General features: G+C 41.9%; 1 protein-coding gene across 2 annotated transcripts in view; it reads right to left on the bottom strand.

The window, feature by feature from the left end:
- Positions 1 to 4,796: 4,796 nt before the first annotated feature.
- The window catches only part of cmip (c-Maf inducing protein), a 253,957-nt gene continuing 232,837 nt past the window's right edge, over positions 4,797 to 25,916 (bottom strand). For both annotated transcript variants that reach the window (XM_072279852.1, XM_072279853.1), the window contains exons 18-21: positions 19,055 to 19,201; positions 15,359 to 15,464; positions 10,283 to 10,353; positions 4,797 to 6,387 (exon numbers count right to left, since the gene is read on the bottom strand). In XM_072279852.1, coding sequence (XP_072135953.1) covers positions 6,334 to 6,387; positions 10,283 to 10,353; positions 15,359 to 15,464; positions 19,055 to 19,201 — 378 coding nt within the window. In that variant the 3' untranslated portion in view covers positions 4,797 to 6,333. The remainder of the gene's footprint in view (positions 6,388 to 10,282; positions 10,354 to 15,358; positions 15,465 to 19,054; positions 19,202 to 25,916) is intronic.

The following is a 25,916-nucleotide window of genomic DNA, read 5'->3' as shown; positions in this document are numbered from 1 at the left end:
TAATTTCTGAAAGTTACACCAGGCTTACAGTACATTCCTCAAAAAATATTCTGATTTCTTAGTCAGGCAGAATTTAATTTGTTACTGTATTGCTGTTATTGTACTGTTATCCATCAAGGATTAAAACTCCTGATTCCCCTCCATAAATCTCTAATTCTACCTAGTTTTCCTCTTTTTAAGATTTTGTCTGAAATTTACCATTTTGACCAAGCTCTTTGTGAGTTGATCTAGTGTACTGTTCAATAATGTTCCTGTGAAATATACTGGGATATTTTTGCTATATTAAGGCATTTTCTTTGTAAATTACTGTTGTTTATGAATTTATGTCAGTTCAACCTACATGTAGAGATGTATGAGCTGTTAAACTTTTGTTGCATTAGTATTTACATACTCATGAAAGCTTCTGGTCATCTCACCATAGGAGGGATGTTGAGGTATTGGAGAGGGTGCAGAAGAGGTTTACCAGGATGCTGGTTTAGAGGACGTGTGCTCTCACGAGAGACTGGATAAACCTGGGTTGTTTTCTCTGGCATGTTGAAAGGTGAGGGGAGATCTGATAGAGGTTTACAAGATTATAAGAGGCATGGATAAAGTGGACAGAGAGTATTTATTTCCCAGGGTTGAAATATTTAATACCAGAGGGTATGCATTGAAGATGGGGGCAGGGGGTAGGTTCAAATGAGAATGTGAGGGGTAAGTTTTTTTACTCAGAGAGTCATGGATGTCTGGAATGTACTGCCTGACTTGGTGGTAGAGGCAGATACACTATAGCCTTTTAAGGGACATTTGGATAGGCACATGGATGTAAGGAAGATGGAGGGATATGGACGTGGTGCAGGTAGGACAGGTTAGTGTTTGGCTGTTCTTGATTTGCTTCTCAGCTGGTTCAGTACAACACTGTGGGTCGAATGGCCTGTTCCTGAGCTATGTTCTATGTCCTAATAACCAAGTACAAAAATAGCAAGGGTCTAAGAGTGAATTATTTCGACTATTTTAAAGAGAAGCAACAGCAGAAGGTGGATTTAGAAGGCTAATACGGCACAGTTAAAGTATATTCAAGAAAACTTTTTAGAATCTGTACATGGCAGACACAAGTGTTTTAGGGAATGATCCTGGCTAAGTGGAGACAGTGGCAATGGATGCAATGTTGAAAGCAATGAACTTCATTTCATGAGATGTAGCGCGGTAATGGAAATGGTAAGGAACGGCCTGGAGAAAGGCCAAGTTCACCAGGCAGAGATACCGGTTAGTAAAAGTGAAATGGTAATAGGTGCGTAAAGATAAATCAGAGTGAGAAAATAAGAGACAGTCAAGAAGGAGATGATGAAGATTGTATATTTATTCCCAAAAAGGGAAAACTCTCTAATTAATCCTGTAAAGTAATACATTTAACATGATAAAGTGAAAAGCAAATTTTACTACCAAGGCCAAATGCTCAGCACTGGGAAGAGACTGCAAGAGCATTGTGTGATGTACCGTTCTATGCAGAACACCTAGGAGTGAAACTGAAAAAGAACACTAGAGAGCAAAGAGAGCATATGAAATATTATTGGCAGCTAAATTCAAAGTAAATCCTAAAATTTCTGTAAATACACACAAGACTCTTTAAAGACCAAATCAGACATGGATGCATGGAACCCTCAGTTACTGTATGTGCATAAATTTAAATGTACGTATACCTAGTATCTCCCTTCAGAGAAGAGGGGATGATGCAGATATTGGCATTGAGGAGAATATGAAATGTAGGAAATAATAAGCAGAGTGAGTGAAAGTCATTCAAGGCCTCAATAATATTTAAAATAGATAAATTGCCAGACACAGATAAATTGTCAGCTCTTAAGTAAGAGTGTTATTTCCAATTGACAATGGACATGGTGTTGGAGGACTGGAAAATGATAAATATCATACAGCTGATTGAAAAGGAAGGGCTAGACTAATTACAGGTGAGTAAGCTGAATGTAAGTGATGGACAAGTTGTTGAAATCATTTTTGAGGGACAGCATGAGTTATCATTAACAGATGTTAATTAAGAACAGTCAGCATGAATTTGTTAAGGGAAGATCTTGTCTAACTTGGTTGGTTTTTAAAGAGATAAGAAAGAGGGCAAATGATAGAAGCACATTTGATGTGGCACTTGGCAAAATGCTATATGGGAGATTGACCAGGGAAGTAAAACACCATGGATTTATTGTGTGGAATAAAATAGCTTTCCCACCACATCCACTCAGATTGTTATGACAGGGGAGGGGTAGTGGAATGGAGAGATGGATAGGAGAGCATGGGTTGTTGGTTGGGGAAGGACATTTCCAGGTTGGGATATCAGTGAGAGGATGCTGTGTTCAGCTATTGAGAAGAATGTTGTGGTTAGAATCAAGTGAATTGAGCTCAAGCCTGACACTCATGGTTGCAGGGTTGCACGCTGGGGGTCCTGGAAACAAATACAGGTTAGAGTAATGATTTAAACTGAAGGCAATCTACTTGAAGCCAGCTCCTAGTAACAGACTCCATGGATGGTTCTCAAATTCACAGAAAGCAGTAGAAATATTCAGCAGGTCAGGTAGCACCATTACAGGGAGAAACATGTCTTATTTTTCCCTATGACATTACAGTCTATACAGCGTATCATGTCTATATTGACCGTCAGAGCAACCCTTTTTCCCTGTAACCTATTATCCTCTGACACATGCACAGAGTCATAAAGTCATAGTGTTATACAGCACAGAAACAGGCCCTTTGTCCCAAACAGTTCCTGCTGACCAAGATGCCCCATCCATGCTGGTCCCTTTTGCCAAGATTTGGCCTATAACCCTTTCCAATCAATGTACTTTTCCAACTTTTTTTAACAAGTTATTATTGTATCTGCTTCAGCTACTTTCTGGCAACCCATTCCACATAGACACCACCCCTTGTGTAAAGAAGTTGCCCTTCAAGGTCCTATTAAAAATCGTTCCACTCCCACCTTAAACCTCTGCCCTCAACTTCTTGATTTCCCAACCCTGGGAAAAAGACTGAGCGCATTCTGCTCATTTATGTCCTTTATGGTTTAGTACACCTCCACTCTTTCCAATTTAATAACATCCCTCTTCGAAAAACGATCACAACTGATTACCATGCTCCTAATGTGGTCCCACCACCATCCTGTACAACTGCACCATGTCCTACCAACTTTTATACTCAATGTTCTGACTTATGAAGGCAGTGTACCAAAAAGTTTCTCACACCCTATCTACCCATATCTCCACTTTCAATGAGCTATGGTCTCTGAGGTCCCTCTGTTCTACAACAATTTCAAGGACCCTGCCATTCACTATAAAAGTCCTACATGGATTTGACATCCCAAAATGCAACAACTCACAATTAGGTGAATTCATTTGTCACTCCTCAGTCCATGCACTCAGATGATCAAGGCCCCTGTGTTATCTTTGATAACTTTATTATCATATTCCATGTCCCTCCTCCCATTTCTCCAGATCCAGCCACCAACACCGGGGTTAATATACAGTAGCCACTTAACCTAACAACAAGCAGGTCTTTGTAATGTGGGAGGAAACTGAGAAAACACAGGAAAAAGTGTAAAGATGACCTTGCATCAAAAATTACCTAAGTTAGAAACCTAACATGTCTTAAGTTGCAGAGCAGTTGTGGGGCATGGTACACAGAAAGCAAAGGGAAGATCTGTGATTGAATGGGATGCTAAGGCAGTTTGGACAACACAATGACTGCTGATAAAGCTGAGAGAGGGTGGTGAAAACTAATTCAGATCTGCTTTAGAAGAGATGTAAATTGAAGGCAGAAGACCACCACACAACTTTGTAGTTGCTAGGTACAGATTGAAGTACCAAAATACTGCAGACGCTGAAAAGCCAAAATAAAACCTGTGTCGGGTAGCATCTGTGGTAAAGCATTTTGAGAGCCAGCTTTGATACAATTTGGAAAGGTTAATAATCGGAAATTGTTGATTTCAATATTGAATCCTGAGGACTGTAACATACCAAGTCTGAAGTTGATCTTTTGTTCAAGTTTACATTGAACTTCATTGAAACAATGTACAAAGCCAAAGATAGCAGACATAGGAGGAGTGGAACAGAGAATTAACATGAAAGGTAACTGGAAGCTTAAGCTCCTCCTTGAGGACAGAATAGAGGTTTTCTGCAAAGCACTCACCTTATCTACTTCTGGTTTCTCCAATGCAGAGACCATCTCGTAAGAATTGAATGGAGCAGAACTGAATCTGAAAAGATACAAGTGAACCACTGTTCCCCCTGGATGGAGTGCTAATGTCCTTGGTTAGTAGGAAGGAGGTGGTAAAAGAACACTGTTACATCTCCTGCAGTTAATTGGGATAGCACTGTGAGAAGGGAAGTGGAAGAGTACTCTACAACATCACAGTTTCTGTTCCAACATCAGTTTTTATTTCCTAAATCCAGCAACTATAATTTTTTTGTCTTTTAGGTTCCAGATACAGTAAGCACAATGTTACTATTTTTCCCACATAAAATTACAGTCATGTAGTGTACAAGTCTTATGTCATTGGATAGAAGTTCTCTGCGGTTACCTTTTCGACGAGAAGTTAAAATGAAGTTCACTCTGGCCCTCAGCTTGCTACAAGGGAAAAGGTACTAAGTTTGTCTTGATCCCTGGGCACTTCAATACCATTAAAACATGAAATGACTTTCTCATCTAGCTGTGCAACAACAATTTGTCTATCTTGCATTCAATGCACGAAGGTATGAGTGTTGAAACTCAAGCGTTCATTCCCGCTCTTCCACCACAATTAAAGAGAACCAACTACACAATTTAAAGATATTCACTTACTGTTTATTTTGCCTGAAATTATTTCACATCTCTTTGTACAACAGCTACAGAACAGTAGTAAACCATCTGATAACAGCAACAGTGCTGATGATGAACAATGGATGCATTTTTTAAAACTTTTTTTCCACGCCTGCATCTTCATGCAGTCGAGGCTCGCTGCAGCACTCTGGGACATGAACCTGATTAAGACTTAACCAATTCAAAACAAAAGGGAAAGTGAAAAAGCTACCCGGCGACAAGGTATAAAACAAAGAAGCCTGGCCTCCATTCTTGGATAATTTACATACAAAACAAAATAAAAAGGTACATGTTACAATCTTTTTTTTGTGTGTGTTTTTTGTCTGAGATGCTGTAAATTTTGCAAAGTAGCAACCATGCCAAAAATGACAAAGATAATTTTGCTCTATACAACAATGGCTCATATGAAACAAAGGCATCGTAAAATAATAAAAGCATTCCATTACCGCAAGGAATGCTTATAGTGGTTGCTATCACAAAAAAAAAGTGAAGCTATTGGTTTTGACAGGAGGATTTCTACGAGGGCCATGCAAATCATACATGCATGTTGGAGCTATGCACTAGTCAGGGAAAGAGGGTTGGGAGAAAATTTAAATAGGGTGAAATATTTAAGAAAGAAAAATGAAGTTACAAAGTTTTTTTTTGTTAAAACTCTTGGATGCAGATAGCTTTGGTGGAACCTCATCACAACCTCAGTAAAACAACTGGTAATTTGGTCTTTGTAAAGAAAAGTCTGTTGCTTATTTTCCTTCAAAGTTCGAGTCTCTTCATTAGAGGTGAAGCAGAAAACATATCCCTTGTTGTTTTCTGAATCTTGCACAAGTTGCAGTGATCCAAAAGGGCAGACAAGAAAAGTTCATCAAGGCAAAGGAAAACCACTTAAAGGAGAGCTTCCAGGCTACCAGACAGCCATAATAACTAGTTTTTACAGTACTATACGCAAAAAACAGGTAAAAGAATTACAATCCATAAATAAGTGTCAGGTCCCAGACCTGTCATGTGAACAATTTTTAAATATGTGTGTTTATGTAAAATTTACTGTATGTACAAAACAAAAGAAGAATTATTACTTTGCATATCACTGCAAGGATTTGGGATGGCAAAGGTAACGTATCCATCAAATAACTGCTATCTTCAGCCAAAGACAATCGTGCGAACTTCCAAATCAGTTTGACATTGGTCCGTTCAAGTAGACGAAATAAACAAGAGAGGAATATATCTTTTCACACACAGCGTAAGCACAAAGGCAATTAATGACCAGGGAGGTTCCTCGTGTGGCCGGTTTGCTGCTACACATTTTTTTTTCATCTTCAGAAATCAAAAAGCATTAAGAATGAACCAGGGTCCACAGGGAACCCAGCAGTGTACAGGCCTCTGGTGAAAGAACCCGAGCTGGCGATCTCAGCACTCCCTGACCCAAGGTAAAAATGCTGGAAAAAGTTTTTTTTTTCTGATTCTTCCACAAAATAATCTTTTCTCGGTGATCATCATGTGAGAAATTCACCAGGCTTCTGTATAACGGACATCCACTTCTTTGAGGTTTGGCAGCTTGGCCTAATGGACAACAGATTGGTGAAAAAAATAGTTAATGTTTGACGCAAGTTCATGAAATAAACTCTATGTGAACTAAATGTTGTAGGAACTTTGTTAAGAAAAGTAGCATATTTCTATACATATTTAACTCTATTGCAAAGTACCATCAATGGAAAATAAAAAATTTTACAAGAATCAGCAAAGTATCTATTGCAATTGGAATGCAGGCTTTTGTTTTGCTGTTTCCAATAGAGTATTCAATTTAGATCTCTGCATCTTAATTCCATCTACCATGCCTAATACCTTTGCCTAACAAAATTTATCAATTTCAATTTGAAAATTTAAATCAATACCCAAATTGGACCTCAGTCTAAATAGAACATTACCAAAGATTTAGAGTGAAACTTAAGACATCCTGTTTGGCCATGCACCTCAGAAAATACTGAATTTTTCCTTTCTTTTATTTCTCCTTGAGTCGACGCCGATAAGGGGTGACTCATTGTGTGTAGCTTCAATGGGAAACGTCAAATATTCTCATTCAGGACGACTACAGCTGAAATCCACAGTCACCACCATGGATACTTCAGTAAGCAACATCATTTTCAGACAATTTTAAAAATCTATCGATACTCAAAATTGACAGATCCCAGACGTCAGACACAGGTCATAAGTGCAGGTCCCCTTAAAGAAAGAGGAAGCTAGGAAAGCACGCTGGGCCGAGAGTAAGATTGAAATACGGAGACTTTAGACCCTCAACTCCTGATTATCCTACTGGCGAATGTACAGTCTCTGGAAAATAAAATTGAAGACCTCAGAGCAAGATTGCTGTACCAGGTGGACATGGGACTGTTGTATACTTTGCGTCATGGAAACACAGCTATCACATGCCATTTTGGAAACTTCACTGCAGCTCAATGGTTTCACCATTCTCTGCAAAGACAGGGCAGCTCAGACTTCTGAAGGCAGAGGAGGCAGAGTATGCTTTATGATAAACTCATTGTGGTGCACGGACGTGGCAGTTCTGTCTCAGTACTGCTCACCAAACCTAGAACATCTAACAGTCAAAAATCATCCTTTGTATCTGTTGAGGGAGTTTTCTACCACCATCTTGGTAGTGGTGTACACTCCACCTCAAGCCACTGTCAGGCTGGCACTGGAGGACCCAAGCTCCATAATCAGCAGGCATGAAACCGCACACCATCATGCCTTCCCTATCACTGTGGGGGATTTTAACCAGGCCAGCTTGAAGCAGTTTCTGAATAACTACCACCAACATATCACCTCGGGAACCGAAGGAGCCAACACACTTGACCACTGTTATTCCACCATCAAGAACACTTCCATGCCATTACATGCCCACACTTTAGCAAGTCCGATCACCTGGCTGTACTTGTATAGGCAGAGACTAAAGACCACAGCACCAGTGGTGAGGACCAAGAAGGAACAGTTAAGGGAGGCAGAAGAACACGTCGGGTTGGTGCACTAGACAATATTCAGGGATTCATTTTTGGACTCTGAATGAATATGCCACAGTTGTCACTGATTTCATCAACCCCTCCCCCCGGTGTAGATATGCCTTCGAGAACATACCGAACATAACCAAACCAAAAGCCATGGATGAAACAGGCGACTTTTAGTCTGCTGAGGGCTAGATCTGTGGCATTCAAGATCGGTGATCCAGATCTACAAATATGTCCAGGCACGACCAATAGAAGGCTACCTTAAGAGCAAAAAAAACAATTCCCATTGAAGCTAAGACTGAATAGGATGCAGGTAAACTCTGGCAGGGCTTGCAGGCCAAAGTGTATCATGAATGACAGTGATATTTCACTCCAAGATGAGCTCAATGCCTTTGAAAGGGAGAATCGACTATATCTATGCAAACTCCTGCAGAATCCAGCCACCCTGTGATCTCCGTCTTGGAGGCTGACACTAGAACATCTTTCAAGAGAATGAACGCAAGGCATCAGGTAGGGCTTTGTAACCCTGTGCAACTCAAGTGGCGGGAGTATTCAAGAACATTTTCCATCTCCCAATGCTGCAGTCGGAAGTTCCCACTTGCTTCAAAAGGGCAACAATCAAACCAGTGCCCAAGAAGAGCAGGGTGAGCTGTCTCAACAACTATTGCCCAGTGGCAGTCACATCTACGGTGTTGAAGTGCTTTGATAGGTTGGTCATGGCTAGAATTAATGCCCGTCTAAGCAAGGAACTGGACCTACTTCAATTTGCTTATCGCCATATTAAGTCTTTAGCGGATGTAATCTCACTGGCTCTCCACTTGGCCCTGGAGCACTTGGACAATAGTAATACCCACTGCTATTGACCATATCTATTTTTGTGTGATTTTATTCTCTTATATATTGTCTGAAATTCGATATTTAAGTTTTATATTTTGTTCTTGTAAAGCACTTTGAACTGCCTTGAGATTGAAAAGTGTTATACAAATAAACTTGCTTGTTTGCTAGCTTACATTAGGATGTTGTTTACTGTCTATAGCTCAGTATTCAACACATTCATACCCTCTGTTCTATTCAAAAAGCTCCAAAACCTGGGCCTCTGTATCTCCCTCCACAAGTGGATAACTGACTTCCTCACTGCGAGACCACAGTGTGTACAGATCGAAAATAACATCTCCTCCTTGCTGACAATCAACACTTGGCACACCTCAAGGAATCATGCTTAGCCAACTGCTCTATTCTCTCTACATTCATGACTATGTGGCCAGGCACAGCTCAAACATCATCTAAAAAATTGCTGAATACATGGCAATTGTTGGCAGAATTTCAGAGAGTGTCAAGAAGGCATACAGGAGCAAGACAGATCAGCTGGTTGAGTGGTTTCACAGCAATAACCTTGTACTTGGCATCAGTAAGACCAAACAATTGATTATGGTCTTCAGGAATGGTAAGTTAATGAAACACACACCAGTGCTCATTGAGGGATCAGAAGTGGAAAATCACTTTCAAGTTGTTGCTGAAACAAAAACAACTTTCAGTACATATGCTGGTGATATTAAATCTGACTTTGAGAACATCAGTATTAAATCTAATCCTGTTTCTCTCGATGTTTCTTAAAATTCATTAACTTATTTAGTTTTCCAATAATTATCAAATTTTCTTTTGAATATCATTATAGTCTCTGCTTTAATGGCCAGATGAGACATCATCACTTCTTTCTGATTACTCAGGTCCCTTTTAACTTTGTGTTATCAAAATGACAGGAGCTCTAACTTTCAGCCAATAGCAATAGATGCAAATTGTGTTGATAGTACTGTGCAAAAGTCTTAGGCACATCTGTATAGTTAGTGTGCCTAAGAATTTTGCACAGTACTGTAATTTTATGCATTGCACTGTACTGCTACTGCAAAAAAAAATCAAACCATATGTGAGTGATGATAAATCTGATTCTGATATGGGTCTCTACTGTGGACTGAGAGTGGGAAGAGGGCAGGGAGAGGGGAATCACAGTTGAGAAAAGGGGAAGGGAGAGAGGTGGGAGCAGGAAGCACTGGAGAGACGTTCTGTCATGATCAATAAACCAATTGTTTGGAATCAAATAACCTTGCCTGGTCCCTCAGGGCAGAATGGGTGTGTGCCACCATCCTGGCACCTTCTCTGCCACCTGTCACATCACCCTTCCACAGTGCTCCACCCTCACCATTCCCAGTATCCTTGGTTACCACCAGACTTGCTCTCTGCTACACATTGCAAATTACAGTACCGTGCAAATGCCTTAAACATATATATATATATATATGTGTGTGTGTGTGTGTGTGTGTGTGTGTGTGTGCCTACGACTTTTGTACAGTGCTGTATCTAGTGATGCACGGTGACATTTCAATTCTTGACGTTGCCACGTCCTGATTAATATGAATCACAGACTAAGTAAAAAACACTACTTTCAATAGGGCAGTTACCTTGAGATCTTCATAAGTGTCGGCTGACAACTTGGTGCTGTTCATGTTCAAGCTGCAGAGGCTTCTCATTGCTACAGAAGGAATCAGACACTTTCATGAGAATTCTAAATAGCAAACATCTTTCATACCTAAATACATCTCATTAAGTCGAGTGGTTTTTGAGGAGGTAATTAAAATTGATGAAGGCAGATTGGTACATACTGTCTACATAGATTCAATAAAGCACTTGACAAGGTTAAAGCATATAGGATCCAAGGTCAGCTGGTTCTAACATTGGTTTGATGGTAGAAAGTAGAGGGTTGGTGGAAGGATGTTTCTCTGACTGGAATTTTGTGACCAGGTGTGTTATGCAGAGAATGGTGCTGAGATTCCCTGCTGCTTGCTAATGACCTGGATGTGCAGGTAGCAGATTTGATAAGCGATCTGTTGATGACACAAAGGTTTGTGGTGTTGTGGATGGCAAAGAAGGTAATCTAAGACCACAGCAGAATATAGATAAAATTGAAAGCTGAGTGGAGCATTGGCAGATAGAAGTTAATCCTGACCAATCTGAGGGTCAAATGGGGCTGGGCACAGAGAGTGCTAGGTAACATTGAAGAGCAGAGGGACACGCTGTTCAAATCCACAGGTCTCATAAAGTAGAAATAAATATTTAGATCAGGTGGTGAAAAAGGCAAATGGTGTACTTGTCTTCATAGATCGGGGCACAGACGGTAAACGTTGGGCTGCAACTTAAAAAAAAACAGATGAGACCACACTTGGAAATATCGTGTGCCATTCTGGTCACAATATGATAAGGAGGTGCATACACAAAATGCTGGAAGAAACACTCGCAACACGCTGGAGGAACTCAGCAGGTCAGGCAGCATCCGTGGAAAAGATCGGTCGACGTTTCGGGCCGGAACCCTTCGTCAGGTTCTGGCCCGAAACGTCGACCAATCTTTTCCACGGATGCCTCCCGACCTGCTGAGTTCCTCCAGCGTGTTGTGAGTGTTGCTTTGACCCCAGCATCTGCAAATTATTTTGTGTTTACGAAATGCTGGAAGAACTCAGCAGGCCAGGTGGCATCTATGGATGAAAGTATGATCGACATTTTGGGCCGAAACCCCTTCAGCATTTCAACATGACTGGAGAAAAAAAAGCTAATTTAAAAGATGGGCGGGGGGAGAAGAGAGAGAGAAACACCAGGTGAGAGGTGAAACCTGGAGGGGGAGGGATGAAGCAAAGAGCTGGGAAGTCGATTCGTGAAAGAGACAGGAGGCCACGGAAGAAAGAAAAATGGGGGAGGAGCACTGGAGGGAGGCAATAAGCGGGCAAGGTGAGAGAGGGAAACGGGGATGGGAAATGGGGTATTACCAGAGGTGGTTATGTTAGGGAGAGTGCATAGGAGATTCACTAGGATTTTGTCATTATTGGAGGTCTTTAGTTCTAGGAAAAGATTGTGCAGGCTGGCCTTATTTTCCCTAGAGCACAGGAGGCTGAGGAGTCACCTGATAAGGGTATATAAAATTATATGAGGCATAGATACAGCAAATAATCAAAATGTTTTTCCCATAGCAAGGGTTTCAAAAACAGCATTCCATGTTCTATGTTCTAACAGGGCATACGTTTAAAGTGGGAGAAAAGTCTATGACTCTATGACGATAAAAGAGGTCTTGAAGAGAGTGGTTAATATTTGGAACTTGCTCCCAAAGGAGGAGACAGAATCAGATATAATTACTACTTTTAAGAGACATTTTGGCAGGCATTGAAATAGGTAAGGCAAAAACCCAATGTGGGGAGATACAATTAGTATAGATGGGCAAAAGGGACAGCAAGATGACATGGGCTGAAGGGCCTATTTCTGTGCTGTACAGCTCTATGACTAAAGGTACAATATCATATTTAGAATTTATTGGCACATGGTGTGTGTTGAAGAACCCTTATACAAAGTCATTTCCCAATCAAATATTCATTCATACTTCATTTTTTTTCCTCCACTGCTCAGTGAATTTTACATTCTGGCTCCTTTCTGTTTTGAGTGTGATGAATAGTTTCACTCCAATCTCACTCCTTCCTCTGGGAGGGATGCAGCTGCTGCTTGGATCTCTGACCTCCATTGGTGCCACTGTTAAGCAGCCAACCAGCAATAGGAGAGGACAGCTGTATGTGGCTCCAGCTTCAGCAATCTCATCCTTCCTAGATACCATCTGGATTTTTTCCAGCACATTCCGCTGCAGCACAGGTGAACAAGGGACTATAGCATGTGGTATGAACACACGTTCTCTCTCGCATGGCTGTTCATGCTGCTACACTGTATCGTCCGTGAACACTGACGCTTTGAAGCTGGAACAAGTAGATTTCAATGCAGGCAGTTGTGAGGTTGTGTGAATTGGGCAAGAGACATTCATAGCATTTTCTGAATGGTGATAAATGAAAAGCTGTAGAGACTCTCAAAAAGATTATATCTAGATCATTATGATGTCTTAAATAATGAAAAAGACTAACTATAAATGTCAACATTCCAGTCAGTAATTGGGTTAGAAGTCATGCTGCAGCTATTTCCATTTAACTATACCACGCCTGGATTCACATGTTCAGTGAATACAAGAACAGATTGATGGCTGGGTAACTAAAAGTGAAACAGTCAACTCCAACACCCCAAAACTTTTTGAGTACTACAAGGAATCTCAGAAGACTTATGGAATACTGTTGCTGAGTGTGGTTCCAACAACAATCAAGAATAATGACAATTTTCCAACTTTATTGGTAATCCACCGCCCTACAAACAGATTCCTTTACTACAGCTTTACAATGGCTGCATTGTGTGCCAACTACAAAATGGATAATTTCCTCAGAATCAGGTTTAGTATCACTGGCATATGTTGTGCCCTCTCAAAGCACTTCAGCACAGTAGATGTGAAGGCCACTGGGTGATAGTCTGCTCACCCTCTTTTTCTTCAACACTGGTTTCCCTTTTGGAGCAAGTGGGAATCACCAACTGCTGCAGTGAGAGATTGAAGATGTCCTTGAACACTCCTGCCATTGACTAAAAGATGAATACCTGCACATTATCCAATCCACCAACACAAAGAAGTCCTGTAGTGCTCCACTATCTCCCTTGACCATACTTCATGGTCCTCACCACTGGTAGACTCTACCTATATTCTGGGAGTAAAAGTTCAGCCAGGTGTTCAAACTTTCCGAAGTGTGGGTGTGAAGTGGCACAGTAAGCATTCTTGATGGTGGTATAACAGTAGTCAAGTGTGTTGGCTCCTCTTGGTTCCACAGGCGATAGGTTGGTGGTTTTGTTCACAGACTTCCTCAAATTGGCCTGGATGAAATCTCCCACAATGATAGGGAAGGCATCAGGTCACGCAGTTTCGTGCCTGCTAATTACATTGCTCAGCTCCTCCAGCTCGACGTTGGCCAGAGGTAAAATGTACACCTCTGCCAAGATGATGGCAGAAATCTCCGTCAGCAGATAAAACGGAGGACATTTGACAGCCAGATGTTCCAGGCCAGGTGTGCTTGACTTAGCCAGAACTGCCATGTTTGCGCAGCATGATGAGTTAATTGTACAGCATACTCCCTGTCCTCTGCCTTTAAAAGACTGAGCCGTCCTGTCTTTGCAGAGAATGGTAAAGCCATCGGGCTGCAATGTTGCACCTGAAACTGCCGGTGTGAGCAATGTTTCCATAAAGCAGAGAACATAGCAGTTCTTGACATCTCTCTGGTACAGGAATCTTCCGTTTATTTTCCTGAGACTGCAGAGCAGTCAGCAGGATATTCAGGAGTGAAAGTCTAAAACCTCTGCATTTCAATCAGACCTGTAGAACAGCATGGCATCCCACTTCCATTTTCTTAAAGAGGAACTGCACTTGCAACACAATTCTGCCACGTAAGGTTCGTCGACTTTGAGTAGCAACAGATTTTTTTTTTTAAAAACATCATAAAACGACGCAACTTACTGAAGTAACCGTGGCTGTGACTGTCAATTTCAGCTGTAGTAGTCCTAAACAAGAATATTTGATCATTTCCATTGGAACTGCATGCTAGAAGTTGCCATTTAACGGCGCCATCTTGCTGGCTTGTCTAGAGCACTCAAAACCAAATGCACAACCCTGACCAACAAGGGCAACAGATGCACAAGAACACTACCACCTGTTGGATCCCCCCAACTCACACACCATACTGCACTACATACAGAGGGGCACCTGGATGATAGGCTTGAGAGGAGCACCAACACAAAGGCCATGTACAAGAAGGCCCAGAGTCGCCTCTATTTCCTGAGGAGACTGAGGTCGTTTGGAGTATGCAGGCCTCTCCTTCACATGTTCTACCAGTCTGTTGTCGCCAGCACAATCTTTCTGTGTGGTAGTGTGCTGGGGCAATGGCATCAACACGGGTGATGTCAACAGGCTCAATAAACTGATTGGAAAGGTTGGCTCTGTTAGAAGCCAAATTGGACAGACTGGAGGCTGTGGTACAACAAAGGGCTCTATGGGAAACCCTAGTAATTCTGGACAATGTTTCTCACCCCCTGAATGCCACCTTCGCTGAACAGAGGAGCATTTTTAGTAAAAGACAAAGACAACTGCGCTGTTTCAAAGAGTGCTGTATGAGGACTTTCTTACCCTCGGCCATTAGGCTTGATAATGAGTCAACCTATAGCCAGGGAAGTGATGACCCCCTCCTGTTAGACTGTTTGAGGCAACTTATCTTTTTTAATTCTTTTTCACCTTCTCTCCTAATATTTGTATACCTGTGTATTTGTAATGCTACTGTGACACTGTAATTTCCTTTGGGATCAATAAACTAACAATCTACATATCACCATTCACTGGATCTAAATCCTGGTACTCCCTTCCAATGCTACTGTAACCTTGACCAGGAGGAATGCAATGGTGAGCTAGGGGATTCACCGTCACCTTTTCAACCTCATTTAGAGATGGGCAGTAATAACCTAAGTCCCCCAAAAGACAGATTTCCCTCTATTTCAATTCTGGAACTTTCTATTTATTTATCTCATAAACATTTTGGTTTACATTATGCAAGGTAGAGGAAAAGTTGGGTATGGAAGCTTGTTTTACTTACAGCTAAGTGCCAGGAGGCCTGAATCTGTGACTGGCGTCTCACAAAGGTTCAGAACTTGCAGTGACGTGAGGTGCTCTGAAAGAACCCGCAATCCTGCATCTCCAAACTGTAATGAAGACATTAGCTTAGTCACTAAACACAACTCAGTAAATCTATGAGAACATTCATTATCTGCTTATTCTATTTCACTTCAGTCCGCTTCCCTTTTCTAAACAGTTTACTCATTCACCCAACCATGCAAGTCATTTTGAACGTACCATTGCAGTATTCAAGCGTCATAAAGTTTTCAAAGTCTTCAGCAATGTACAGAAACAAAGTACTATGGCTAGAATTCTGAATTAAACAGGAAGCACTAGATAGACTCCACATGTATACAGACATCCCACCTCTCCCGGAAGTTTCGGAAGTCTCCTGCATATCGATAGCGGCTCCCTGATGCCCGCAAATTATATACAATATCCCGGAAATCGATTTTTTAGAGAGAGAGAGGGAGAGGGAAAAAAAAGAAAGAAAGAAAATGAATGAATCCTGATTGGTCTCTCTTTGTGCTAAGTAGACCTATCAGTTTTCTCTGTGGGTAGGCTTTACAGTCGACCTCCCTCTCTCTTCCATAGTCCATCAGTTCAGTTACTGCCGTCTGTAATGACACTCAAGTCATCCGGACAACTGTCGGTGATGAAGTACAAAAGCCTGGTGAGAAATTCCCAAGGCTGGCGGTGACAACCTGACTACACGAGGCTGTCCTATACGGGTGGGGTGTGTTGGCATCTTAAAGGGGATTAGAGTGGGGTTTAAATTGGAGCGAAATTCCAAAATCATCTGCTAAGACATCTTTAAAAACGCACTCGCAGCAAGCAAATTCTTTGGGAGTTTTTTCCTGAAACACTTCCACTTACAAGTACATCGAAGCCTGCGATGGGCTGGGTTTAAGTGTAGGTTTTTCTTCTGAAAACGGCTATTTTAATAAATACCTGGCCCCCACCGGGGTCTTGTCATTAGGACAGCGAACTGTTTACCTGTGCTGTGCACTTTATATGCATTTTGAATTACACTTTATTAAATAATATGTTAATATATTGTTTCATGTGGTGTGCGTGATATATGTATTGTGGCTACACCGTGGTCCAGACAGAGGTTGTTTCGTTTGTGGACAATCAGCCAGATGACAATAAAATGGAACTTGAAGATACAGAACTTCTAAATCACTCACTTAAAATCCCCCATTTTGATGTAAAAAAGTAAGTTCTGATCTGGACTATTAGAGGGGTGGGGGTGTGTGTGTGTGTGTGTGTGTGTGTGTGTGTGTGTGTGTGTGTGTGTGTGTGTGTGTGTGTGAGAGAGAGAGAGAGAGAGAGAGACAGACAGACAGACACACACACACACACACACACACAACAGACGTATATGCCATTGGACGTTGTCCGAATGGACGTTAAGCGGCACACACCTGTAATAAGGATACACCTTATGCTTTTATTTCTTTTAGGGACCACAACATATTAGGGAGGCTAAGCGCAGGGAAGGCTGCTCAAAGTACTTCACAGTTCTTTTCAGCAGAAAACTAAAGTCTGACAGAAAAGGCCACTAGTGCTGAGGTGTACTTTACATCTTTCAACATTGAGCATAACCTGCCATTCCAGGTGTGTAAGCACACAGGCAAGCTATTTGGGAAGATGTTTCCTGATTCAGAAATAGCAAAAAACTATGCCTGCTCATCAACCAAGACAGCAGCTATTGTGAACATGGCACATTAAGACAGAATTCAGAAGTCAGCTGTCTCACAAAACACCTGTGAATCTGATGTCTTTTCATTGACACAGGCTGCTATGAGGTTGAGACTTCCAGTTGAGACCTCCTTGAAAAGAGTTTTTGCAGGATGCCTGTGTATATGGTAACTCTGTCCCTCTCTCCCATTGATGTAGTCTGACATATAACACATTTCCTGCATTTAAAGTTTTTGAACACCCCATAGGGGAATTAAGGGTTATGGCGTAAAGAAAGATAGGTGGAGATGAGTCCATGGCCAGATCAGCCATGATCTTATAGAATGGCAGAGCAGGCTTGACAGGCCAAATGGCCTACTCCTGCTCCTATTCCTTATGATCTTAACAGTAAGGCTGCATTGATGTACTGTTTCAAAATGGCACACAGGTGATTTGAACATATGTTCAAACATATGAGATAAAGTATGGTGCAAAAGTCTTACTTTAGAAATTACCAAGGGTTACCCATAGCCCTCTATTTTTCTAAGTTCCATACCTATCCAGGAGACGCTTAAAAGACTCTATAGTTCCGCCTCCACCACTGTCACCAGCAGCCCATTCCACGCATTCATGACTCTCTGCGTAAAAAGCTTACCCCTCACATCTCCACTGGACCTTCTTCCAAGCACTTTAAAACTGTCCCCTCTCGTGTTAGCCACTTCAGCCCTGGGAAAAAGCCTCTGACTAATCACAGGATCAATGCCTCTCATCATCTTGTATGTCTCTATCAGGTCACCTCTCATCCTCCACCGTTCCAAAGAGAAAAGGCCAAGTTCACTCAACCTATTCTCATAAGGCATGCTCCCCAATCCAGGCAACATCCTTGTAAATCTCCTCTGCACCCTTTCTATAGTTTCCACATCCTTCCTGTAGTGAGGCGACCAGAACTGAGCACAGTACTCCAAGTGGGGTCTGACCAGGGTCCTATAAAGCTGTAACATTATCTCTCAGCTCTTAAACTCAATCCCACAGTTGATGAAGGCCAATGCACCGTATGCCTTCTTAACCACAGAGTCAACCTGTGCAGCAGCTTTGAGTGTCCTATGGACTCGGACCCCAAGATCCCTCTGATCCTCCACACTGCCAAGAGTCTTACCATTAATACTATATTCTGCCGTCATATTTGACCTACCAAAATGAACCACCTCACACTTATCTGGGTTGAACTCCATCTGCCACTTCTCAGCCCAGTTTTGCATCCTATCAACGTCTTGCTGTAACCTCTGACACTTGTTGCACTATTTATTTTTGCAATTTATAGTAATCTTATATAGTTGCACTATACTGCTGCCACAAAACAACAGACTTCATATCATTTAGGAAACTGATAGCAAACCTGATTCTGATTCCTGTGTCTCTTTTTATCATTATTCCGGGCATTGAGCTAATTAACACCCACTTCTGTCCATCCAGTGGCGAGTTTATTCTCCCCAATTCCCATTGGTTACAAACATACCAAGAAGGCTACCAAGCATATAGTACATGTTTGCCAATTGTACTCATGCTACTTCCCCACTGTAGTTTAAATCATTTTTATTCTTATTATAACTTATTGAGATACAGCAGGAATTGGCCCTTCTGGCCCTTCAAACCACATTGCCCAGCAATCCCCCAATTTAGCCCCAGCCTAATCAAAGGATAATTTACAATGACCAACTAACCTACCACCTCGTATGCTTTTGGACTGTGAGAGGACACCGGAGCACCTGGAGGAAATCCACACGGTCAAGGGGAGAACGTACAAACTCCTTACACGCAGCGATGCGATGGCAATTGAACCATGATCACCTGTAAAGTGTGGTGCTAACCACTAAACTACCATGTCGCCCCAACATTCACGTATCAAGGCAATACTCATTGCCATGACATCCTCTCCAAACAAAGAGAGCGAACTTCCTGCAGAAACCATCATAAAAATAAACTAGCTGCTCACCTGGGTGGACCATAGGTTTAACTGCTTGAGTGATGGAAGTTTGATTAACTGCTCTGCACAGGCACTCGTTACATTAGTGAAGGCCAGGCTCAGATTTTCCAGATTTCCAAAGGACCCTGAGCTGAGAAGTCTGGCTAGATCTGCATCCTAAAAGAACAGTCAGGGAAAAAAAATATCAATGTACAATTCATAAAACAGGTCAACAAAATTCACATCTGCACACATTTTGAGATTCCAGCTCTCAGTCACTGGGAAATTAAGATGGAGATTATATTTGACTTGAAGACAAAAAAGAATCTTTTAGCTTCGGACTTGCATGGGTTTTCACAAAATACTTGTTAACAACATTTATGCATCAGTGCCACCATTGGTTTAATTCCTTAGGAACAGCAGGCAATGTGATATAATCATATTGGATTAATTTACCAAAGTGTGCCATTTCCAAGAAAAAATTAGAATTAGTCATAGTCATACTTTATTGATCCCGGGGGAAATTGGTTTTCATTACAGTTGCACCATACATAATAAATAGTAATAGAAATAGTAATAGTAATATTACTATTAGTAAATAGTAAAAGTCATGGAAATAATAAATAGTAATAGAAAATAGTAATAAGTAGTTAAATAGTAATAAGTAAATTATGCTAGTGTTTATATAAAAATTAGACCCATAGTTACTTGCATAATGTTGTGATTTAAAAGAAAATGTGAATGATATCTTGCACGGTTATATTCACTTTTATAAGGAAAAACTGCATCCAATTTCTTAGAAACATGATTCCACTAACATTGAGATAAATGTCAATATGATCTGTTAGTTGACGATCCTTATTATCCAGAACACAGAAAAAAGATTTCCCTGCTATTCCGTAGATAATACCAGTGGATCTTTAATGTCCTTCTGACTTAGGTCTAAAATCTCATCTGACTGGTGGCATTGGAACACACGCTTAGTGCTGGCATAGATAACACACTTCGGAGCTTGATCCAATTACCTTGTGATTCAGAGGCAAAAGTACTACTGCTGTGCATTAAACAACAGCTAGTCATATTCACCATTAGGCAACTGAAACCCATGACTGTAAAGAGACAGTAGTTAAGAAATCAACTCTAGTCTGTAAGCGTCTGATTTATATTTTGTTCTTGACTGAAGAAAGATGACCATAAAATCCAACTGCTTCATCGCTGCCCATTAAAATAAAACATCTACTTTCTGTCACAACCACTCAGGATTGTGGTTGATTCATTCCTGTCCTCTTAACTAGCTGGACATGCACTCTGTAGAACTAATCAACAAAACATAATCAAAACAGAACTGGACTATCCAGCTTCGAATTAGGTGACAGACTGACATATGATGGAAGCTCAGCCAAACCTACACAGTGTTGCCTTCATAAATACAAGAGATTCTGCAGATGCTGGAAATCTTGAACAACACACACAAAATGTTGGAGGATCTCAGCAAGAAAGGCAGCATCTATCGAGGGGAATAACCAGCCAATGTTATGGGCCAACCATTTATCAAGGCTGCACTGAGCTATACCTGAGGCTCACATAGTAGATGTGTAGTGGCAACACATGTGAGATTATCCATGTTCCTTGAACATTTACTCTTGCACTCTTAGATATCCGTGTTTGCAGATTTGGTCTGGAAGACTCCCTTCAGATGGGGTACATTTCCCCTTGACCATCTCTCGCTTCAACTCCTGCACGAAGGATCCATGTGGAATCCCTGAACAAAACTTTGGGGCTCCCATCTCCTTACTTCATCCCGTTCTCTCACAGATCCACCTTCCCACTGCTCTGATTTTAGCTTTCACCTCCCAGTTTGTACTCCTTCCCCTCAAACCACCTTCTTATTCTGGCTTGTGCCCCCTTCCTTTCCAAGGGTTTTGGCCCAAAATATTTTCTGTACACTCCCCCTCCACAGATGCTGCCATACTTGCTGAGTTCTTCTAACACCTTACACCCAGAAGCAATATTTTGTCATTTGGCCCATCAAGTCTGCTCGGCCATTCCGTCACGGCTGATTTATTGTCCCTCTCAGCCCTTTCTCCTATCTTCTCCCTGTAACCTTTGACAACCTTACCAGTCAAGAATCTATCAACCTCCGCTTTAAATATACCCAGTGATTTGGCCAGGGCAGTGAATTCAGTAGATTCAACACCAAATCTTGTGAGTGTTGACAACGGATATTCCTGCAAGTGGAACTTGTATATTGCTACAACATAGAAAACTATGTTCAGATTCTCAGAACAATCCTATTTTTTCACTTATTTCCATTTTCTTGCAGATTAACTCCTAACCCCCACTGTCCCACGCAATTCTCTCACCACCCATCTACGGTAATGTTCAGCATCTAATTAACTTAACCGTGAGAAAGGCGAAAATGGGAGGAAATCAGAGCACCTGATGAAAACCCACACAGTAACACAGAGAGAAAGTGCAAGTCTCACTCAGACACCACTGCAGATCAGAGCAACAATGCCACTGGGCCACTTCCTTAGAGGTCAGAAATTATGCTGAATTTATAATAAATGAAAATGCTCATGTTTTTATTCAAAAAAGATTGATTTCAGAATCAAAATCAGGTTTATTATCATCGGCATGTGACGTGAAATTTGTCAACTTAGCAACAGCAGTTCAATGCAATACATAATCAGCCGAGAGAAAAAATATTAATAATAATAACAACAAATAAAACAGAATAATAAATAAAAAAGTAAATCGGAGTCTTGGACCAAGAGAGCATAGCCTCAGAATAGAACATCCCTTTAGAACAGAAAAGAGGAGTAATTTCTTTAGCCAGAGGATGATGAGTCTGTGGAATTCATTGTCACAGATGACTGCGGAGGCCAAGTCATCGAGTTTTTAAGGCAGAGGTTGATAGGTTCTTGATGAGTAAGGGCATCATAGGTTACACGGAGAAGGCAGGAGAATAGGGTTGAGAGGGACAATGAATCAGGCATAATGGAACGGCAGGAGACTCAATGGGCTGAATGGCATAACTCCACTCCTGTATCTTGTGTTACAATATTCTAGTTTTTGCTTTTTAGAGCAAGAAATTGACCTGACTGTCCGGTTAGTATTCTGAGCTGTAGCGAGGTAATTATAAAGAATCAACAGCTCCCTTTGCTAGTTCATTTGCCCTCTTTGTGTTCCACAGTTGTGCTTTGCCATTGTTTATACAATTAGCAAGAGCAAATCTCAAAAGCAGACAATGGACTTTATGCAAGGGACACCAAACAGGAGTTGAGCTTGGCTTTAACTTGATTTAACTTGCAGATTGAAAGGGTTGGCAATGGACATTGCAAAGATGATACATATATGCTACAGAAAGATTTATGGCTATCATCTGCCACTATGAATTAGCTCATTGCATGACATCCACACCAACACCCCAGAATTTCCCCCTTGACTTTACATTTTTGACATACCGACAGTCAGAATGTACTGTGGTGTGTTATTCTTGTGCAATTGGTCAATTACACAAATACATGACTGCAATTTTTGAAAATAAAAAGTTGTTAAAATAAACAAAATATTAAATAAACACTAGGTGTGCCTGCACTATTGAAACCTCCTTGACTATACCTCTTCCCACCCTGTCTCCTATAAAAATGCTATTCCCTTTACTCAGTTCCTTCATCTCCATTACACCTGTTCCCAGGATGAGGCTTTCCTTTCCAGGCTATCAGCAATGCTCTCCTTCTTCTAAGAATGGGGGTTCCCTTCCTCCACTATTAGTCATCCGCATTTCCTCCATTTCACGGACATCCATGCTCACCCCATCTTCCTGCAGTGACAGAATTCCTCTTGTCCTCACCAACCACCCCCTGAGCCTCTGTACCCACACATCATTCTCACAACTTCTGCCATCTTCAATGGGATCCTGCCACCAAACACATCTTTACCTCCCCTCCCAACCTCCACAGGGATCACTCCCTCCTTGATTCCCTTGTCCATTCATCCCTCTCCACTAATCTCCCTGCTGGCACATACCCCTGTAAACAACAGAGATTCTACACCTGCCCATTCACCTCCTCCCTCATCTCCATTCAGGGCCTCAAACAGTCCTTCCAGGTGAGGCAACACTTCACCTGCAAATCTGGTGGGGTATCCAGTGCTCTCGATGTAGCATTCCGTGCATTGTTGAGACGCAATGTAAATTGGGGGACCACTTTGTCAAGCTGCTCCACTCCATCCGCCAAAAGTGGAATTTCCCAGTGGCCAGCCACTTTAATTCTTATTCCCATTCCCTTTCCGACGTGTCAGTCCAGGGTCACTTCTTTTGTCAAGATGAGGCCACTCTCAGGGTGGAGGAGCAACAACTCATATTCCATCTAGGTAGCCTCCAACCGGATGGCATGACATCAATTTCCCCTTCCAGTATTTTTTTCTCAACCCCCTTCCCTCTTCTATTTCCCACCCTGGCCTCTTACTTCTCCTCAACTGCCCATTACCCCTCTCATGTGCCCCACCTTCTTCCCTTTCTCCCATGGACCACTCTTCTCCTATCAGATTACTTTTTCTCCAGTCCTTTACCTTTCCCACCCACCTGGTTTCACCTATTACCTTCTAGCTAGTCCTCCTCCCGCTAGCTCCATCTTTTCATTCCGGCATCTCTCCCTTTCCTTTCCAATCCCAAAGAAGGGTCCGTGCCGGCACTTTGACTGTTTCAACTTAATTGATGCTGCCTGAGTCATTGAGTTCCTTCAGCATTTTGTGTGTGTTGCTCTGGAGTTACGGCATCTGCAGAATCTCTTGTGTTTATGAAAACTCCTCTGATGAAGAATATGCAACTCAGAGTGATACTGATATCAATGGATAGGAAGGTTTCACAATTGATCTGAGAGTTAACCTAATTATAGTAGAGTACGGTCCCTTTGGCCCACGATGTTGTTCCAGCCATTTTACCTACTCACTCTAACCCATCCCTCCTACTTAGCCCTCCACTTTTCTGTCATCCATGTCACTATCTAAGAATTCCTTAAATACCCGCAATATGTCTGCCTCTACCACCACCCCGGTAGAGTGTTCCAAGCACCCACCACTCTGTGCAAATAAAGTTATTTCTGACATCCACCCAAAATGTTCTCCCACTCACCTTAAAATTATGCCCTCTTGTGTCAGCCACGTCTGCCCTGCGAAAAGGGCACTGGCCATCTACTATCTATGCCTCTTATCATCTTGCACAACTGCCTAAAGTTGCCTCTGATCCTCCTTTGGAGTGAAAGCCCCCTTGAAGTCAGGCAACTTCCCTCAAGGCCACGCAACAGGAGCAGGGAGAAGCTCTGTGTAAGGGGGAGAGGGAGTTCACCCCGTCACATCCCACACAGGTGCCCTGAAGGTACTTCCCGCCCCAGCCTGAGAAGAGCTGGCAGTTCTTATGTTCGCCCTCGCACCTCAGAACCCACAGAACTGGAATGCAAGAAAGTCAACCTCATTCCTGAGCGGCTGCCTACTAAAAGGAGGGTATGGAGACAATCAGATGCATCTATATTTGGCTGCTGGGCTGGGCAGAGTGGACCTCATTGCTCCCCGAGCTGAACTTAAATCTCCTGTAATGAAAGCAGTCCTATGGAATGAGCAATTCAGAAATACCACTTCTGACTGCTCCCACTTCTCCATTCCTAAAGTATAGACGTCAAGTGAGGAAAGAACTAGCTTATCTGCAATCATCAACACGGTCGAATAACATGTCAATGCCCCCTTGCTTAAGCTCACGATTGAAAGATGACACTTAGCTTAGTTACCAGAATGAGTCATCCAGCATATGTCCATTCTTCAGGAGCTGAGGGACATTCCTGGCTTTTAGTTTCTCCATATCAGCTGGTACTCAGCTGTTGCTACAACCTCTTATAACTACAGTGGTAGTTCAGCTCCATTTGCACCCTGTGCATATATCAATCTATATGTTTTATTTTTCAATGAAGGGGAAATTGCATTTAGTACATGAACTGAAACTATTTCTGGCATGTGAAGAGTAACCTTCTGTGTTCGTGAGGGATGAAAATGGTTCCATCCACATCAGGGATCTTATACCTCATATGCCCAGTGCTAATTACTTTAAAAATCACGCCCCTGACTTCAGTCCTCAATTTGGTCTTCGTTAGCTTTACATCTGAGAGCACTGAGCTTCTGTCTGAACAGTGGCACAACCACAGTCACACTTGTACATGCTTAGAATGGATGATCTCTAGAAAGTGTGTTGGGGGGGAGGGGAAGAGAACTGGTATCTTTTTGAACATCATTCTTCAGTGTCAGTAGGATATGCCTGATAACATAGTGGTTACTTGCTACTGTCAATTATAAATGAGCAAAATGTAAACTACAGTTTCCTTATTCCATAATAGAGTCACTTTAATCTATATAAATGGGTGCATCTTCCCTTTAGAACAGAGATGAAGAATTTCCTCAGCCAGAGGGTGGTGGATCTGTGGAATTCAGTGCCACAGGTGGCTGTGGAACCCAAGTTGTTGGGTATATTTAAAGCAAAGGTTGACTGGTTCTTGATTAGTCAGGACGTTGAAGGTTACAGGGAGAAGGCAGGAGAATGAGGTTGAGAGGGATAATAAGTCAGTCATGATGGAATGGCGCAGCAGACTCAAAGGGCGGAGTAAATAATACTGCTCCAATGTCTTATGCCTTATAGTATGAAATCAAAGGTGAAAACACCGTGGTTATCTCCTCCTCTCCAAACATCTCACTTCATAAAGCTGCAGCCGATTCCCTCGGGAACAAGTATGTTATTCACACAGGCTATTTAGAATGATAGAGAAGTACCACAGAGAGAGGTCCTCTAGCCATGTAAACTATCCACTCCCATTGACCTGCACCGGAATTGTAGCCCTCCATATCC

This window comes from Mobula birostris, chromosome 15 (genome assembly GCF_030028105.1).
Source record: "Mobula birostris isolate sMobBir1 chromosome 15, sMobBir1.hap1, whole genome shotgun sequence".
In the NCBI taxonomy this organism is placed as follows: Eukaryota; Metazoa; Chordata; class Chondrichthyes; order Myliobatiformes; family Myliobatidae; genus Mobula; species Mobula birostris.
Note: the sequence above shows the minus strand (reverse complement) of the source record. Positions and strands in the feature narration are given on the sequence as shown.